General features: G+C 37.0%; 1 protein-coding gene across 1 annotated transcript; it reads left to right on the top strand.

The window, feature by feature from the left end:
• Positions 1 to 6,447: 6,447 nt before the first annotated feature.
• On the top strand, positions 6,448 to 7,008 carry LOC133034111 (uncharacterized). Its single transcript, XM_061109131.1, has one exon. It carries the CDS (start codon positions 6,448 to 6,450, stop codon positions 7,006 to 7,008), a length of 561 nt encoding a protein of 186 aa, XP_060965114.1.
• Positions 7,009 to 20,212: the final 13,204 nt, after the last annotated feature.

Consider the following 20,212-nt stretch of genomic DNA (forward strand, 5'->3'; position numbering starts at 1 on the left):
CTCAAGGAGCCGGTCTGTGAGCGTTCAAGACAATGCACCTTCTCCATATTATGAGGAACATCCTCGATACCCCCCACGTGACGCGAGGAGCTCGGACCTTCAGGACCATCTGAACCAAAGGCGAAAACTTGATTTGAGAGACCACTTGAACAGGGGGCATGCACAGAGGGAGGCTCCTTATCGAGCGCAGTATGACATTCTGCCACGACAAGGAGAATATGCGCCCCAACTTAATGTGAACGATCCTCCACTACACGGTCTGAATACTCCTGTGCCTGTGATAAATGCCCCACGAATTACAGCATTTGAACCATAAATTTAGCAGTTTTTGGATGCCCAAGGAAGAGTCGAGGGGTACTGATGAGGAACCTGAACCTTTTGCTCCACACATCTTGGCATTGCCATACCCCCAAGGGTTCAAGATGCCCACCATGACAAAAAAGGAACAAAAAGAGAGGGTAAGTTGCTGATTATGATGGAAGTACTGACCAGGAGCCCACATTAGTGATTTCAACACATTAATGAGGAGAAGCCAAGTAAGTGGAGATTTAAAGGGCATGTTATTCCCGGTGACCTTGACAGGAGCAGCCAAACCATGGTTCACAATAAATTCAAGAAGCATTCAAATCACCTATTGGGACAAATCGTCGAGTGATTTTAAAAAAGAATTTCGTGCCGCCAGGTCTCGAAAACTTGAATGATCTTCCTTGGCCAACGTAAAACAACAACCAAGTGAGAGTCTAAAGGCCTATATTAATAGGTTCAACATCCAGGCGCCCAAGGTGAAGAACGTTGATGATAGTGGGAGACTCATGGCCTTAGGGGCAGGCATAACTCATGGATCTTTACTATGGGATAACCTCCAAGGGATAGGTGCCCCTACTATTGACGAATTTATGAAAATGGCCTAAAAATATATAAACACTGAGGAAGCCAGGTTAGCCGACAACTTACCTCTTCCCTCAGCACAAGCTGCTTCAGCTACTACAACAACAACTTCTGCCAATCCAAAGGCAACAAATCCCAACCCTCCAGCCACCAATAAATCTAGGCACAATAATAAGAGAAAGGGCGACAATGGAGGAGATCAGAACAATACCAAAAAGAGCAAAGGTTACCAGTCCATGTTCACAATATACTTCAAACTTGTGGAGACACAAGAAACCATATATGTGGCAAACAAACATCAGGTGGCCTTTCGGATACCTGAACCCTTCAAAGGAAGTCGTGCGAAGAGGGACACATCCAAGTATTGCCAATACCATAAAGACATTGGCCATACCACCAATGAGTGTCAAAACTTGAGGGATGAGATAGAGACTCTTATACGTAATGGGCCTCTTGCTCACTATGTAAGGAATAGCCAATACAACCAACAAGGAGCAAATGCACAAAAACTTGTAGCCCCACGTGCCAATGTGCAACCACAGGGGGCACCAAGAAACAATGCTCCTAACCCGTCGGCACAACCACAAGGGGGACAACTGGGACATAACCCGGACATTCCTCCACATATGGAAGGAGAGGACGTGTTGGTCATATCAGGAGGACCACACTTTGTAGGGACCACCAATGGGGCTCAAAAGAGATATATTAGTGAGCTCAAGAACTCAAATAAGACTGTTGGGTTTTGTGCCCTAAATAAAACCCATTTCAATATAATCAGATTTACTAATTAATAAAGATCAGAAATCATTTTTATGTTGCATGGTTCACATGATTTATTTCATGATTATAAATTCTATTAGGTATAGAACATATATATTTGTTCGTGATTATAGTTTTTTCAGCACAGTGGAATATAATCATGATTATATGTTCGAAAGTTTAATTCGCTGATTTGTCAGTTCACTGGATTTAGACTAGCATGATAATCAGCGATACCTATGCTTACACCTTGGATAAGTGTTATGTCCTTTCCAGGGCATTGGCAAAGTTTACCAGTATCGAATGTATGGAGTATACATTGGAAGGGACCAATATTGAACTTTGATTAGATATGATAAATTTACCGTAATAATTATTCAATTCAATATCACCTAGTTGATCCTAGATCAAATGATCTTAATCCTGACATGGTTAGGTTCGATCTCAAGAGTGTTATTCGTGTTCTTTGATTTTTTAGTTAAGCCTACTTTTTGGTCAGGGTGATACGTACATTTTGGGAACATGATAGTACAATTGAGTGGGAGCGCTAATCATAGATATGGAATCTATAACTTCTATCCAGACATAGAAGTGAAATGATGATTTCCTTCGAGCTTGGCTGAATAGAGATAAATGATTGAGATCTCATTTTAGTGATTATATTATTTCACTAAAATATCTTCTATAGGTGACCGAGTGTTTTAAGGATAAAATAGATTGAAAGGGTGTAACGGTAATTTTATCCCTATGCAATGTAGATCATCTATAGAGGATCATTGATTATTGGGATTATAACAATGGATAATTAATAGCATATCTATATCGTGGAACATATAGAGCGTTCTATATGACTGAGAGTGCAATTCCAAGTTCTATGGTGGATGCAATGAGGAATTAAGAAGTTAGTGGATTTACTTGGTAAATTCTAGATCTGGTTATTAGAAGCTCGGTTATATAGGCCCATGGTCCACATACTAGTTGAGACAAACTGCTTGTAAGACTCAGTTAATTGATTTTAATTAATCAATTATAATTCTAAAAGTAGACTATGTCTAGTTTATGAATTTTTCACTAAGATGTGGCTTGATTGTGAAGAAATAGTGTTTTGGGGTTTAGTTGTTAATTAAGAGACTTTATGGAGTCTAATTAATAAATATTATAAATGACAGTTTTATTTGATAGTTGTTTTAATTATTAAATAAATGGTTTAGCCATTTATAGGGTTGAAGTTGAAAAAAGTTGTATTTGTGAAAAATAGGTAAAATAGTTGAGAAAAATGACAAAGCCCAAACCAATGTGGGGCCCATTAAGTGGCCGGCCATAGGGTTCTTATTTTACTCTATTTTTATCAATTTTTTATTCCTAATAATTCAACCCTAGCCTTATTGAAGATAGTCTAAAAGGAAGGCTATGGTCTCTTCATCCAAACTAATGCCTCCAAAGCTAATAACATAGCTTTTGATTAGACCTCTTCCTTCTTCTTTCTTCTTCAATTCGAAACACTTAGTCTTTCTTTATCAAATAATATTCAGCCATTAGTGATTGAGTAAGTGCCCACACACATCAAGTTTGTCCTCAATCATAGTATGTAAGACTGTGCAGAATCCAATCAACAAGAAGGAGAGAAAGAGATCCAGGTTCAGATCTTGATAATGCTCTGCTACAGAAAGAAATCAAGGGCCAGAGATCTAAACGGAAGGAGTCATTATATTACGCTGCAACCCACTGTAAGGTTTCTTAAACTGTATTTGTGTTTATTTCATTGTTTTAGAGATTCATATAAGGATGTTAAACAACATACATGGTAGTAAATCTAGATCCTGGTAAAATAATTCCAACAAAGACTCCTTTCACACCAGAACAACGTGCTCCCAAGAAAAGTCCAATTGAGGACCAAACCATAACATTTTCCAATTAGGATGCTCATCATGTACAAAGCCCGAATAATGATCCACTGGTGATAACATCTCAAATTGCCATCAGGAGGGTAAGGAGAGTCTTGGTTGATAACGGTATAAACATGAACTTGTTATATAAGATAACCTTGGAGAAAATGGGGTTAAGTGTCCAAGACCTACAATCATGCACTACCAATTTGGTTGGATTTACTAGAGATAGCGTAAATCACTCTCCCATTGACACTCAGGGAGGCCCCAAAAACAGTCTCCCGAATGACAGAGTTTGTGGTGGTAGACCTACCATCTGCCTACAATGCCATTTTAGGTAGACTAGCATTGTACATGCTGGGGGCAGTCACATCAATCAAGCATCTGGCGTTAAAGTTTCCAACTCCTACCAGGAATGAAATAGTCAAAGGAGATCAACTAGCTGCACGTGAATGCTACATTGTGGCTATGAGGGGACAAACCCGACCAGGGGCCCATATGTTGGTCGTAAACAACGATAATGAGGTGGAAAATAGGGGACCGTGTTGACTTGGATCCCATTGAGGAACTTGAAGAAGTTGCTCTTAACCTAAATGAACCAACAAAAACCGTGAAAGTTGGGAAGCACTTAAGTAAGGAGATTAAGAAGGTTGTTATTCATTTCTGCTGTGACAACCAAGAAGTATTTTCTTGGGCACATTATGATATGGTAGGTATAAGTCCAAATGTAATGACCCACGTGCTGAACCTAAACAAGGACGTGCCCGCCAAACGACAAAAGAGGAGATTACTTGATGAGGTTAGAGTTGCGACCTTGAAAGAGGAAGTAAGCAAGCTTTTAGCCAGTAATTTTATTCGTGAAGCCTTCTACCCCGTATGGGTTGCAAACCCTGTGTTGGTGCCAAAACCAAACGGGAAGTGACAGACATGCATCGATTTCACTGACTTAAACAAGGCATGTCCCAAGGATTGCTTCCCACTTCCTCACATTGATCAACTAGTAGATGCTACCGCTGGTCATGAACTTATGTCTTTCATGGATGCGTATTCTGGATATAACCAAATACCCATGAACGTGGCGAACCAGGAGCACATGAGCTTCACTATTGACATGGGGCATTATTGTTACAATGTGATGCCCTTTAGGTTGAAGAATGTCGGTGCTACCTACCAGCGACTTGTAAATAAAATGTTCGCAGATCAAATTGGAGTCAATATGGAAGTGTATGTGGACGATATGCTCATCAAGTCCAAACTTTCAAAGAGCCACGTTGACGACTTGGAAGAGTGTTTCTCTATATTGAAAAGATACAACATGAAGTTGAACCCACTCAAGTGCTCTTTTGGGGTATCATCAGGCAAGTTCCTTGGCTTTATCGTTAACTCAAGAGGTATTGAGGCAAACCCTGAGAAGATAAAGGCACTGATTGACATGCCTTCCCCAAAAAGAAAGAAGGATGTCCAAAGCCTGACAGGACGCATAGCTACACTCAATCGGTTTGTGTCCAAATCCACTAATAGATTTTTACCATTCTTCAACTTATTGTGAGGAAGCAATTGGATTGAATGGACAGAAGAGTGTGAACAAGCATTTCAATCATTGAAGAAACACCTGGTTGAACGCCCTATCTTGTCAAAACCAATCATGGGGGAGGTGTTGTACCTATACTTGGCTGTAACTGAGCATGCATTGAGCGCTACATTGGTGCGTGAAGAGGAGAAGATTCAAAACCTAGTGTACTACATCAGCAAACGGTTTGTGGGAGCGGAGTCACGTTATCCCACCATGGAGAAGCTAGCTTTTTGCCTAGTCCCTTCGTCAAGGAAGCTACGACCTTACTTCCAAGCACATCCCACCCATGTCCTAACTAATTAGCCCTTACGACAAGTATTAATGAAACCAGAGGCCTCAGGTCGACTCCTTAAATGGGCTGTCGAGTTGGGTCAATTTGAGATCACGTACCATCCTAGAACGACCATAAAGGCATAAGCACTTGCAGACTTCATCGCCGAATGTACTGGGTTTCCAGAGGAAAATAGGCAAGAGAATTACCAGAGTGTGTATGGCGTTTGTTTGTTATTGGGTCCTCTAACGAGCACGACTCGGAGGCAAGAATCATTCTTGTCACCCCGGATGGGTATAGAATTCATTCAGCCTTGAGGTTTGGGTTTGAAGTGTCCAACAAAGAGGCCGAGTACGAAGCGTTATTGGATAGGCTGAGATTAGCAAAGGAGCTTGGTGCGAAAGTAATTCATTGTTTTAGCGACTCCCAACTAGTAGTCAAACAGGTATTGGGTGAGTATCACGCAAGAGGATTAAATATACCAGCTTACCTCTCCCAAGTGCAAAAATAACTCCAACAATTTAAGTATTACTCCATAGAATAAGTACATCGTGAACAAAACTCGAATGTCGATGCCTTAGCATGGTTGGCCACCACTAAGGAGGATGATCACTCAATGTCGTCCTAGTAGAGTTCCTCCCTAAACCAAGCATCAATGTGGAGGAGAACGAGGAGGCTAATATGGAGCTGGTCGATACTAAAATAATGTGGATGACTCCACTTATTGATTACTTAACCACTGGGAGTCTCCCTTCTGATAATAGTGATGCAAGGAAGTTACTGTATAAGGTACCAAGGTTCACTTTGTTGGATGGAAAGTTGTACAGAAGGGGATACTCCATGCCATTATTGAGGTGTGTGACAGTTAAGAAGCACAAGACATATTGAAGGAGGTCCATGAAGGATTTTGTGGGGACCATGCCGGAGGGGATAGCTTAGCTAAAAAAATAATAAGGCAATGATACTATTGGCCTACTATTAGTGAAGACTCTCTCCAGTACGTAAAAAGGTGCGACAAGTGCCAACGCTTCTCAACAATACCACGAGCCCCTTTAGTGGAACTCACTACTATGACCTCCCCGTGGCCCTTTGCTGTGTGGGGGATAGATTTAATTGGATCTCTACCACAAGCAAAGGGTGGAGTTAAATATGCAGTAGTCGCAGTAGACTGCTTCACAAAGTGGGCTGAGGCGAAACCTTTGGCCACCATAACTTCAAAAAAGGTACTCGACTTCGTCGTGAAGAGCATTGTATGTCGCTATGGAGTTCCACAAATAATAGTATCAGATAATGGAAAACAATTGAATAGTGATTTATTTACAGAGTTTTGTAAGAAGAATGGTATAGTCAAGAGTTTTGCTTCAGTAGCTCACCCACAAGCTAATGGACAAGTTGAGGTTGTAAACATAACATTGAAGACTACGTTAAAGAAGCGCCTAGAGGCTGCCAAAGGAAGATGGTCGAAGGAGCTCCCACAAGTACCCTGGTCCTATAGGACCTCACACAGAACCACACAGGGCATACTCCCTTCTCACTCACCTATGGGAGTGAAGCCATGCTCCCAGTTGAGACCCAAGTCACCTCACACCGAAATCAATACTATGAACAACATCGTAACCACCTACTCCTAGAGGAAGTACTGAACTTACTCGATGAAAGAAGAGAGGAGTCACAATTATGTAATGCCGCTCACCAATAACGGGTAAAGAAGTATTATGACTCTCGTGTTCCAAATAGAGAATTTACAATAGGCAACTTGGTGTTAAGAAGGGTGTTCTTAGTAATGCATGACCCGACGGCTGGGGTCCTTGTACCCAATTGGGAAGGACCGTATCAGATCAAAATAGTCTTAAGGCCTGGAGTGTACAAGCTCGCCTTAATGGGGAGCAAGTGCCGCGAGCATGGAACAGTGAGCACTTGAGGCAATACTACCAGTAGAGGGAAGTCCTCCTCATTCGTGTGTCCTCACCTTAGTTTGATGTTTAGCCAAGTTTTCTCTTAGTTAAATATTTAGTTATTTATTTATTTTTCATGTCCAAGATCTTTATTAGATTGTCATATTCTTAGAAATTCTTAGTATTGTTATTTTCAAAGCTTGAATAAAAATATTTATTTATTCAAAAGATAGTTACATTGCCAAACCCAAAAACAAGTCACCAAGGATAATAATCAAACCTTAATAACTTGAGGGGCATAAGGGTATGGATTTAACTATACTCGTTTCTAATCCTACAATTTCCATTAAAAAAAAAATAGAAAAGTGGTGAATTTCTAAAAATCACAAACACTTAGACTAAAAGTTATAATGGATAGAGAGTGGATTTAGTCATTGTTGGAATTATTTTACCAGGATCTTAGATCTACTCACAAGTATGTTTATTAACATCCTAAATAAGAACTTTCTAAAACGATAAATTAAACGCATATAAAGTTTAAGAAACCTTACATTGGGTGCAGCAGAATTAAATGACTCCTTCCGTTCAGATCTCTAACCCTTGCATCCTTTCTGTAGCAGAGTATTATCAAGATCTGAACATGGATCTCTTTCTCTGAATCCTTGATGCTGAATCTCCTTTGCTGATGATCTTTCTTCACGATCTTCCTCACTATGATTGAGGTATTGCTTGCTGTGTGTGGGCACTACTCTAATCACTAAGGTAGGTTTGAAATATGAAGGAAGAAGAGAGAGAGAGAGTGGCGGCTAGAGAAGAGAGAGGAGGCTCAGGTTTTTCTGATTCAGAAAGTGTGAAGTGTAATTTTCCTGAAGCCTTCACTATCTATTTATAGCATTCCACTAGGGTTAGGTTTGAATTATTTGGCATTAAAATAATGAAAATATCAACTTAAAAATCCTACAAAGGTGGCCGGCCATGGCTTAGTGGACTGGGCCTTGCTTTTTGCAATTTTGCAATTTTAACACCTTTTGTATCTGATTTTCTCAAAAATGCCAGTTTCCTAATTCAACCATTTAAATGCCAATTCTAACTATTTAATAACTATAAATAATTATTAAATAATATTGTCATTTATCATATTTATTAATTGAACCATACAAAGTATCATAATTAACAAATATGCCCCTATTAACTCTTTCTTTACAATTTCGCCCTTACTTAGTGAAAATTTCACAAATAGACATAGTCTAATTTGTGAATTATAATTGATTAATCAAAACCAATTACATGAGTCTTACAAACGATATTATCTCAACTAATGCGGGGACCATGGGTCTATATAACCGAGCTTCCAATAAGTAGATCAAGAATTTAGCACTAAAATTCACTCACTTATTAATTCTTCGTTGAATCCACGCATAGAACTTAGAATTGCACTCTCAGTATATAGAATGCTCTATATGTTCCACCATATAGACACATCATTAGTTATCCATTGTTATAATCCTAATTTGATCAATGATCCTCTATATGAATGATCTACACTGTAAAGGGATTAGATTACCGGAACACCCTACTATGTATTTTATCCTTAAAACACTTGACCCCGTATAAATGATATTTCAACTTATGTGAAATGAGATCTCCACCATTTATTTTTCGTTTGGTCAAGCTCGAAGGAGATCATCCTTTGCTTACTATTCGCCAGATAGAAGCTATAGATTCCATGTTTATGCTAGCGCTCCCACTCAATTGCACTACCGTGTTCCCAAAAAGTACGTATCACCCTGACCTAAAAGTAGTCTTAACTAACAATTCAAGGAACACGAATAGCCTTTCAAGATTGAGCCTAATCATAACAGGATTAAATTTGATCTAGGATCAACTAGGCGATATTGACTTGAATAGATTTTACGGTAAGTTTAATAAAGTTAAGTCAAAGTTCAATATCGGTCCCTTCCGATGCATACTCCATGCATCCAACCTGAGCTTTACTTTACCCAGTGTTCTGGAAAGAACATAGTATTTCTCCAAATACAAGTAAACTCTTGTTGTAGATTATCATATCAGTAAAACCCTATGTCTGATAAATCTAGGAAACTTTATTCACATAGTCATGTTTACTTTCCAATGTGATGACAGCACAATAAATATGATCAAGTATGTGAAAAGGGTTTAAGATGAATTTATAAATCAATTAGACAAGCAATCGATAAAGTGAGCCAAAACATACACAAATGAATGAAAAATACTTCTGTTTCTTTATTGATGTTGAATAAAATAGATTACATTGAAATGGAGTTTTATTTAGGGCATAAAACCTAACAAACTCCCACTTGCACTAATATAAAACTAATTAGTACATATCAATTAATCCTAAATTCTGACGGTGCTTTTCAAAGGCTGTCACGGCCAGGACTTTGGTAAATGGATCAGCTAGGTTGTCCTCTGTGTCAACTTTCTCAACTAGCACATCCCCTCTTGCCACGTATTCTCTGATAATGTGATACTTCCTTTCAATGTGTTTGCTTTTCTTGTGGCTTCGAGGTTCTTTATTGTTTGTTATTGCTCCATTGTTATCACAGAGTAGTACCAGAGGCTTTTCCATTCCAGGAACAACACCTATGCTGGTGAAGAACTTTCTTAGCCAGACAAGTTCTTTAGTAGCTTCGGCTGCTGCTATGTATTCAGCTTCCATAGTTGAGTCCGATATCACGGTTTGTTTAGCACTTCTCCAAACCACTGCTCCACCCCCAAGAGTAAACACCATCCCAGATGTAGATTTCCTGTCTTCAAGACTTGCTTGGAAATCTGAATCAGTGTAGCCTATGGGATTTAAAGCACCACCCATGTAGACTAACACAAGATTCCTTGTACTCTTTAAGTATTTCAGAATATACTTAACAGCATTCCAATGTTCTTGTCCTGGATTAGACTGATACCTGCTCACGATTCCAACAGCATAACAGATGTCAGGTCTAGTGCATAACATTGCATACATTAGACTTCCAACTACAGAGGCATAGGGAATATTCGCTATGTCCTCTATCTCTTGAGGATCAGTCGGTGACTGTTCCTTAGATAGACGAATACCATATCTAGAAGGCATGTTTGCCCCATTGGCATTGTTCATGAAGAATCTCTCTAAGACTTTTTCTATGTAGGTTGTTTGAGAGAGAGCAAGAGATCTATTCTTCCGGTTTCTGATAATCTGAATACCAAGAACATAGGCTGCTTCACCCAAATCTTTCATATCGAATTGAGTGTTGAGCCATTCCTTGATGTGAGTCATTTTCTTGACATTGTTTCCAATGATCAAAATGTCATCAACATAAAGGACCAGGAATACTACTACTTGGTCTTCCTTGAGTTGGTAAACACAAGGTTCATCTTCATTCTGAAGAAAGCCGTAGGTCTTGATGATTTCATCAAAACTTTTGTTCCATGAGCGACAAGCTTGCTTAAGTCAATAGATAGACCTGTTTAACTTGCAAACTTTCTTTTCCCGCCCAGGAAGAACATAACCTTCTGGTTGCTCCATATAGATGGTTTCTTCAAGTACCCCATTAAGGAAGGCAGTCTTCACATCCATCTGCCAGATTTCATAATCGAAAGCAGCAGCTATGGAGAGAAGAATTCGGATGGATTTGAGCATGGCAACAGGTTTAAAAGTTTCCTCATAGTCCACGCCTTCTCTTTGGGTATAACCCTTGGCTACAAGTCTAGCTTTAAAAGTTTCGACTTCGCCTCCAGCTCCTCTTTTCTTCTTGTAAACCCACTTGCATCCTATCGGATGATAGTCATCAGGTGCGTCTACATATTCCCAGACTTTGTTCTTTTTCATGGAATCCATTTCTGAATCCATGCCGGCTGACCATCGTTTCCGTTGCGGACTAGCCATTGCCTGTTTATAGGTTAATGGATCGTCATCAATACCGTCACCTACGACCATATTGATTTCACCATCCAAGCCATAACGAGCAGGTTTTGTTGAAACCCTCCCACTACGACGAGGTATGGTTGTCTTCTGAATAGAAACTTTAGTAGTAGATTTCTTTGTTTGTTCAACTGAGGGAGTGGGATTGTCTTCTTCACGAGTGGAAGAGGACGGAACATTGGAAGGACTTATATCTGATAGCAATTCCTCTACAACAACTTTACTTTTCGGTTTGTAGTCTTTAATATAGTTCTCTTCAAGGAAAGTAGCATTTGTAGAAACAAACACTTTGTTATCCTTGTGACTATAAAATAGTCCACCCCTAGTCTCTTTAGAATTTCCGACAAACATGCATACTTCGGTACGTGATTCAAGTTTGCCTTCTTTCTTTCTTAAGACATGAGCAGGGCACCCCCAAATTTTGTAATGGCGTAAACTAGGTGTTCGACCATTCCAAAGTTCGACGGGTGTCTTAGGGACTGCTTTAGATGGAACAACATTTAGAATGTCATCAGCCATCTGTATAGCATATCCCCAGAAGGACGTAGACAGGGTTGAATAACTCAGCATAGACCTAACCATTTCCAAAAGAGTGCGATTTCTTCTTTCTGCAACTCCATTTTGTTGTGGAGTGGCTGGGGCAGTGTATTGGGATTCAATTCCAAGTTCAATTAAATGATCTTTGAACTGCATATCCATATATTCTCCACCCCTATCAGTTCGCAAGATCTTTAATGATTTACCTAATTGGTTTTGGGCCAAAGCATGAAACTCCTGAAACTTTTCAAACGTTTCAGATTTCTTTTGCATTAGGTAAAGAAAACTATATCTAGAGAAATCGTCAATGAAAGTGACAAAATACTCATAACCACCTCGGGCTTTGACATTCAAAGGTCTGCAGACATCGGAATGCACTAACCCTAGAGGGATTTTGGCACGCTCTCCCTTTGCAGAGAAAGAACGTTTAGTCAATTTTCCTACTAGGCAGGACTCGCATACTGGCAGTTTACCTAAAACGACATTTTTCAATGGACCGTCTTTGGTGAGCCTATTGAGTCTATCAAAGCCTATATGACCTAAACGTAAATGCCATAGATAAGTTTGATCATCATTATCAATCTCTTTTCTTTTTAGGTTTCTAGGTCTAGCTACACTGAAAAGTTCACTATTTAGTGAGATTTGAGTACTCGGTCTTAAAACATAAAGCCCTTGTTCCATTATAGCAACACATATTTGAAATCCATTACGAGAAATTGAACAATTTGTACTCGAAAAATTCAATATATAAGATTGTGTTTGCAAACATGAGACACTAATCAAGTTTCGACTAAAGTTAGGAATAAATAAAACATTTTCTAAAATTAAAAATCTTTGTTGAAACTTGATGCGGGCTTTTCCTCTAGCTTTGACAAATACTAATTCGCCATTGCCAACTTTAAGCTTTAACTCTCCTGGAAGCAGATTTTCCCAAGTTTCAAGCAACTGCAGTGAAGAACATACATGGTTAGTAGACCCAGAATCAACAATCCAGATGGATTTGTCGTTCTCTAAAACACATGATTCAAAGACAAAAGCATTACCTTCGTTTGAATTGTCTAGAAGCCTGGGACATCGTTCTTCATGATGTCCCTTTTCATTACAATTCGAACATAGAAGATTATGTCTGATAATTGTACTTGAAGAAGCAGTTTTGCTAGATCCTTCATACCTAGTCCTTTTCCTTCGATTATTGATTGCAAACCCAGGGGGACCCATTGCAATCAAGTTCCGTTCATGGGCTCGTAATTCTGCTTCGAGCTTGTCCATGTCGGAGGAGTTAGAATTGTTGATCATGTAAGAGATAACAAATTCATTATACTCCGGAGGAAGACTATTAAGGATAAGTTGGACCCATTGTTCTCTTGATAAATCAATTCCTAGTAGATTTGCCTTTTGGAACTTCAGATTCATCATCAACAGGTGCGAGTTAATGCAACTACCAGGATGCATTTTCACACTATAGAGTTCTTTTGCTAAGATAGTAACTAAGAGAGGATCGGGGTGAGGGTTATTCATAATGACACTACAACACATCAATAAAACAGAAGTAAGGTTTTGGCTCATAAATTCATACACAGTTTAGAAAATAACAAGTAATGACATATGTTATAGAAATACTAAATCTAACATAGTGTATTTTCCAAGGTATTTCAACAAACTGATACAGTGTCTCGTTTAGGCGAGAGTCAAAGCATCATCCATTGAATAGAGTTGTCAGCTCATCTAAAATGATAACCATTCTAGCAACCTTTTATTCGATCAAGATTGGAATTCAGCGTTGTCCCGTTTAGGCGAGAGTCAAGGCAATTCTATCTTATGAGCTTCCACCATTGTTTCATAACATGCAAGTCAAGTATGGTCGCCACCATTAGGGTGATCTATACCATACAAAACACTTACAAACTACTTATCATGCGAGGTTAAACGGTGCGAAATTGCTAATGAAATTTCCTCCATTAGGGAGGATTACTCACTAAAACAAACGCGGTGTAAAACACACAATGGAGATCGAATGTCTCTTGATTGAAAGCTCATTATTTAAAATATTATATGTATTTTGTATAATCATTTCAATTCGATATTATAATAATGAAAAATTACAAACTAAAGTTGGTTTAAAAAAAAAAAACTTTAATTAATTTTCAATTATTATTAAATTTGAAAAATAAATTCAAATAAATATCGAACAAGTTCCATAATATAATAATGAAAAATTACAAATCAAAGTTGGTTTAAATAAAAAATCAACTTTAATTAATTTTCAATTATTAATTAATTTCGAAAAATAAATTCGAATAATAAATGGAACAAATTTGAAAATATCTTGTTTAAGTTGTTTTAGAAGAATCTAAAAAATCAACTTAAATATCTTTCAAATCAGATTTAATTAAATTAAAATTAAGTTATAACCACTTAATTTGAAGATATTCCATTTTAAGTTAATATTCGAAAAGATATTAACCTAAAAAAATATCTAAAATATTTCATTTTAAGTTAATATTCGAAAAGATATTAACTTAAAAAATATCTAAAGAATCTTAATAACCAATGCCTAAAATTCCTCAACTTAATTTTGAAATTTTAAATCCAGAAGATATTCAGATTTAAGTTGGTTAGTTGTAGATAACTAAATATCAACTTAAATAGGAATATTTAACGAAAAATTTAAATTAAGCTTCAGAAAGAATATAGATGGTTATAATTCTATATTTAATTAAATACAAGAAAATACATATAGTTTAGCTTAGAATATAAAATTCTTTAAACTATGATTTTCTAAATTAATTTCAAAATAAATGAAATTAATTATGTTGCTAATCAATTTTAATTAGGTTAAACTAGTGTAATTAACCTAGTACAGTCATTCAAATCAGGCAAATGGGCCTTCACAATTGGGGTGGTTCATGTGAGGGGGTGCTGGGTTCAGTATGTCGTACCCACTTCTATGGCTCCCAACTCTCACACAAGGCCCAAAAGAGAGGAATTTAACCTTAATAAGAACAACTGTTATTAATTGAATAGGCCCAAAAACTAAATGGGCCTAAATAAATTCTATCAAGAACTATGATAATTTATTTTAGCAACAACAACCTATATGCATCTATAATAAAATTAAACACATAGCCTCACACAGGCACACTTTGGATGGGTCCTATCATGTTGCCAGGTCATACACAGATGAAAGAAGATTGTAAATATACCTGTTACAAATTATTATCTTGACCAAGGGAGCCATCAGATCATTAGATCTAGCAAAAAGTAACCATGGCTATTTGCAATCAAGTAATAATAGGTTTTGAAAACTTACACACAAGCTAAAACACATACTCCTGCAACAAGGTTAGTTGGATAGTTGGATGTAGGATTTATTTAATTTTAAATTAAATAATTAATTTCGAAAATAATTAATTAAATAAAATAAATTTTTTGAAAATTTAAAAAAAATTTGAAAAATAAAAAAAAATTCGAAATTTAATTAAATATTTAAATTTAAAATTAAACCTACAATTTTGAAAAATTAGGTTTCAACCAACCTAAATATCATTTCAAAAATTTTGCTAACTACTTTTAAATTTTAAATGTTATTTTATAAATAAAAATTAAATAAAAAATTAGAAAAGATAAATGAATATCTTTTCCAAATTTTAAATGTAATTTAAATAAATAAAATAACAAAATTTTAAAAAATTAGCAAAATATCTTATATCATTTAAAAATTACATGATTATAGTTATCTTATTTTAAATTTAAAATAAGATAAGATATAATCAAATTTTAAAATAAGATAGATTATTAAGCAAAAAGATAGATATATACTAACTATTTTCAAATTCAAATTACACTAATATCTGAATTAAATTTAAAAATATTAAATTAATTCAAAATGATAATTAGAATTGAATTAGGAGGAGTAATAGTATAAATATAGAACTACACAAAAAATCGGAAGTTAATTCCATGAAAAAGCATGAAAAATCGAAGAAAAACGAAAAAATTGTGAGCTGTACGGACAGTTTTCGCGATCGCAGAAAAATTTCAGCACAGCCCCGATTTTTTCGAATCTTCAAAAAATCATAACTAATTCAAATTAAATCGAAATTGAATTCTATAAAAAAGTAACTTGCTTAATTTTTTCCATACTATCCAATAAAAATAATTCCAGAAACAGAATCGCAATTATTTTTCACGAAAATTCACAAACATCAATCAATCATCAAATAACACTCAATACAACATGATACCATCCAAAAACAAACAAACAATCGTTTTAAAGTCCAAATTTCTTGCAAGTAAATCAATTACCATGGCTCTGAGGCCAGTTGTTGGAATTATTTTACCAAGATCTTAGATCTACTCACAAGTATGTTTATTAACATCCTAAATAAGAACTTTCTAAAACGATAAATTAAACACATATAAAGTTTAAGAAACCTTACATTGGGTGCAGCGGAATTAAATGACTCCTTCCGTTCAGATCTCTAACCCTTGTATCCTTTCTATAGCACAGTATTATCAAGATCTGAAGCTGGATCTCTTTCTCTGAATCCTTGATGCTGAATCTCCTTTGCTGATGATCTTTCTTCACGATCTTCCTCACTATGATTGAGGTATTGCTTGCTGTGTGTGGGCACTACTCTAATCACTAAGGTAGGTTTGAAATATGAAGGAAGAAGAGAGAGAGGGTGGCGGCTAGAGAAGAGAGAGGAGGCTCAGGTTTTTCTGATTCAGAAAGTGTAAAGTGTAATTTTCCATAAGCCTTCACTATCTATTTATAGCATTCCACTAGGGTTAGGTTTGAATTATTTGGCATTAAAATAATGAAAATATCAACTTAAAAAGCCTACAAAGGTGGTCGGCCATGGCTTAGTGGACTGGGCCTTGCTTTTTGCAATTTTGCAATTCTAACACCTTTTGTATCTGATTTTCTCAAAAATGCCAATTTCCTAATTCAACCATTTAAATGCCAATTCTAACTATTTAATAACTATAAATAATTATTAAATAATATTGAAATTTATCATATTTATTAATTGAACCATACAAAGTATCATAATTAACAAATATGCTCCTATTAACTCTTTCTTTACAATTTCGCCCTTACTTAGTGAAAATTTCACAAATAGACATAGTCTAATTTGTGAATTATAATTGATTAATCAAAACCAATTACATGAGTCTTACAAACAATATTATCTCAACTAGTGCGGGGACCATGGGTCTATATAACCGAGCTTCCAATAAGTAGATCAAGAATTTAGCACTAAAATTCACTGACTTATTAATTCTTCGTTGAATCCACGCATACTTAGAATTGCACTCTCAGTATATAGAATGCTCTATATGTTCCACCATATAGACACATCATTAGTTATCCATTGTTATAATCCTAATTTGATCAATGATCCTCTATATGAATGATCTACACTATAAAGGGATTAGATTACCGTAACACCCTACTATGTATTTTATCCTTAAAACACTTGACCCCGTATTAATGATATTTCAGCTTATGTGAAATGAGATCTCCACCATTTATTTTTCGTTTGGTCAAGCTCGAAGGAGATCATCCTTTACTTACTATTCGCCAGATAGAAGCTATAGATTCCATGTTTATGCTAGCGCTCCCACTCAATTGCACTACCGTGTTCCCAAAAAGTACGTATCACCCTGACCTAAAAGTAGGCTTAACTAACAATTCAAGGAACACGAATAGCCTCTTGAGATTGAGCCTAATCATAACAGGATTAAGATCATTTGATCTAGGATCAACTTGGCGATATTGACTTGAATAGATTTTACGGTAAGTTTAATTAAATCTAAGTTAAAGTTCAATATCGGTCCCTTCCGATGCATACTCCATGCACCCAACCTGAGCTTTACTTTAATCAATGTTCTGGAAAGAACATAGTATTTCTCCAAATACAAGTAAACTCTTGTTGTAGATTATCATATCAGTAAAACCCTCAGTCTGATAAATCTAGGAAACTTTATTCACATAGTCATGTTTACTTTCCAATGTGATGACAGCACAATAAACATGATCAAGTATGTGAAAAGGGTTTAAGATGAATTTATAAATCAAATAGACAAGCAATTGATAAAGTGAACCAAAACATACACAAATGAATGAAAAATAATTATGTTTCTTTATTGATGTTGAATAAAATAGATTACATTGAAATGGAGTTTTATTTAGGGCATAAAACCTAACAATCATATACATGATAAGTACTTAATCTAGAAAAGAGTATTAACTCTAAAAAAAAACTAGTAAGTTGAACATGTTCATCAAGAGAGCTTAAAGAGAAAACTCATTTAATTAGCTATTTAACTAAGGATAACTATGAAAAATAGAGTATGTCAAGTACTTGGATGTAAAGTATTCAAGGAAAGAAAAACACAAATTACCAATGCAAGTTGTCTAAAGTGTAATAAAACTAAGGAGCACATGCGCTCAAGATAAATAACACATAGGCTAAAAGTCTCAAGGAAGAGTATCTTTAGGCGGGTCCATAGAAGTAGCAGCACTAGGAATGTTAGTAGTGGGAGGAAGCGTGGCTTCTCGAAGGAGTCTTGCCTTGAGCTTCATAAGCTCCTTATCTCTCGTCTGGAAAAACATGTGTGAAAGGTCAAGATTTTGGTTATTTTTCCACAACTGATAAAAATTGGTCATCAAAGACACGCTTGTATTTTTGACGGTCTTTCGCTGCTCTCTCCTCATGCTTCTAAATAATGTCCTTCAATGCCTTAACCATTGAATCATCTTCTTCGCAAGAACAAAGTTCTCATCAATGTAATAATTCACCTGACCCTTTCTCTCCTCTAGTTGTGTTTGCGCATCACTAAGTTCCGTCAGCCTCTTACGGAGAATGTCCTCAAGTTCACCCTTGTCACGCTTATATTTTGTGTCCGAAAGAGCAGAGAACTTCTTCTGCTCCTCAAGGGCTGCTTCTGCGGTAGCCAACTTCTCTTGTAAATTTGAAGAATTAAGTTGGGAGACCATGAATTGAGTTACACCCTAAAAAATAAGAGGAAGAAAGGGTGTTAGCACAATAAAAGGATGTGAGATCATATAAAAAAAAATACATGAGCGTGCACATGAGAAGATAGGCCATTATCAATATATTTTGAAAAATAGTCTGTCACTTACCTGAAGGATATCTTGGACTCCCCTAGTGACGGTATCACCTTCATAATTGGACATGTCACGCACTACCTCAACAGTTGCAGATTTTCGAACAAGGAGGTCAATGTTGTCGTGCACAGACTCTAGCATCTGAATTGTAGTGTCATCGAGATGAAGTCTGGGAACCACGATGGATGGTCTCCTCATGCGGACACCAGTATTTGGGACAGAAGGAGAGGCTTGAGCATTCTCCTCACCTTCTACCGTTGTGGGACAAGGCTTCCTCAGTTGGGAACAGGCTCGAGGGACTACATGAAGGTTTTGAGCGCTTTCCTCTTCTTCAGACTCACTCACATCCTCAGTCTCATCATAACTCGTCAGCAGTTGGTGGAACATACCTGAATCTGTAAGAGAAAGAGAAAAAACATTAATATCGCAACACACACAACATCATAATATTATCATATGAGCATGTTCAAAAAAGTGAATAAGTATATAAAAAAAATAAGAGAAAGGAACCTTCAGAGTCACAATCCCCGAGCACTGTAGTATTCTCGGGATTACTATCAACACCAACAATCACTCCAATATCCCTCCTAAAAGTAGTGGGTTGTAAAGACATGTGGATAGAAGAGTCGGCTGTAGTAAAGTTCCCATGAGAAGGATTTCCCCGGTCAATGGGGACAACAGGAGCATCAGGTCCATCGATCGTAGTTGCAGCAGTTGAGTTATGCTCAAAAGGGTACAATCCTACCAACTTAAGCATCTCCACATTTACAATCGTTGGGGCATGCTTTTCAGCTACTGCATGGCTGTGAAAGTTGCCGCGTGTTGTATCATCTCCTCAGTTGGCACTGGTCTGAGATATGTACCCGTATGGTTGAAAGCACGGTGGGTAGTCTCCATGGGGGTCGCAAAAAAGTAGGATGATCGATGCTTGTCTCCGTGAGTTGTGCTACAAATACCAGAAACATACGGGTGACCCTGTTCTCGGTTCATAAAGTAGAAGTATTATGAATGGTTCATTGATGGGAAAGTCCGGAAGGAAAGGAGGTAATGGATTTTGTGAGTAGAAGGCCTTCCCCATCCCTTCTGATGATATATTATGAATAAAATAGATAAGGCCAGGTACACATGAGGAGAAATTTGGACCGGGGAAACGTCAAAGTAGTTCGCCACATCTCGAAAGTAATCATGGAGTGGCAAGGTCGCACCAGCCTCAATATGGTATTTTGTCCAGGCACATGAATTATCTAGGGGAGTACCGGTATTTTGACCTTTCTTCGCCGTGACTACCTTCACCCCTTCACCAAGAGGGTACAGAGAGAGGTAACCTT

The sequence above is a fragment of the Cannabis sativa genome, chromosome 2 (genome assembly GCF_029168945.1).
Source record: "Cannabis sativa cultivar Pink pepper isolate KNU-18-1 chromosome 2, ASM2916894v1, whole genome shotgun sequence".
NCBI lineage: Eukaryota > Viridiplantae > Streptophyta > Magnoliopsida > Rosales > Cannabaceae > Cannabis > Cannabis sativa.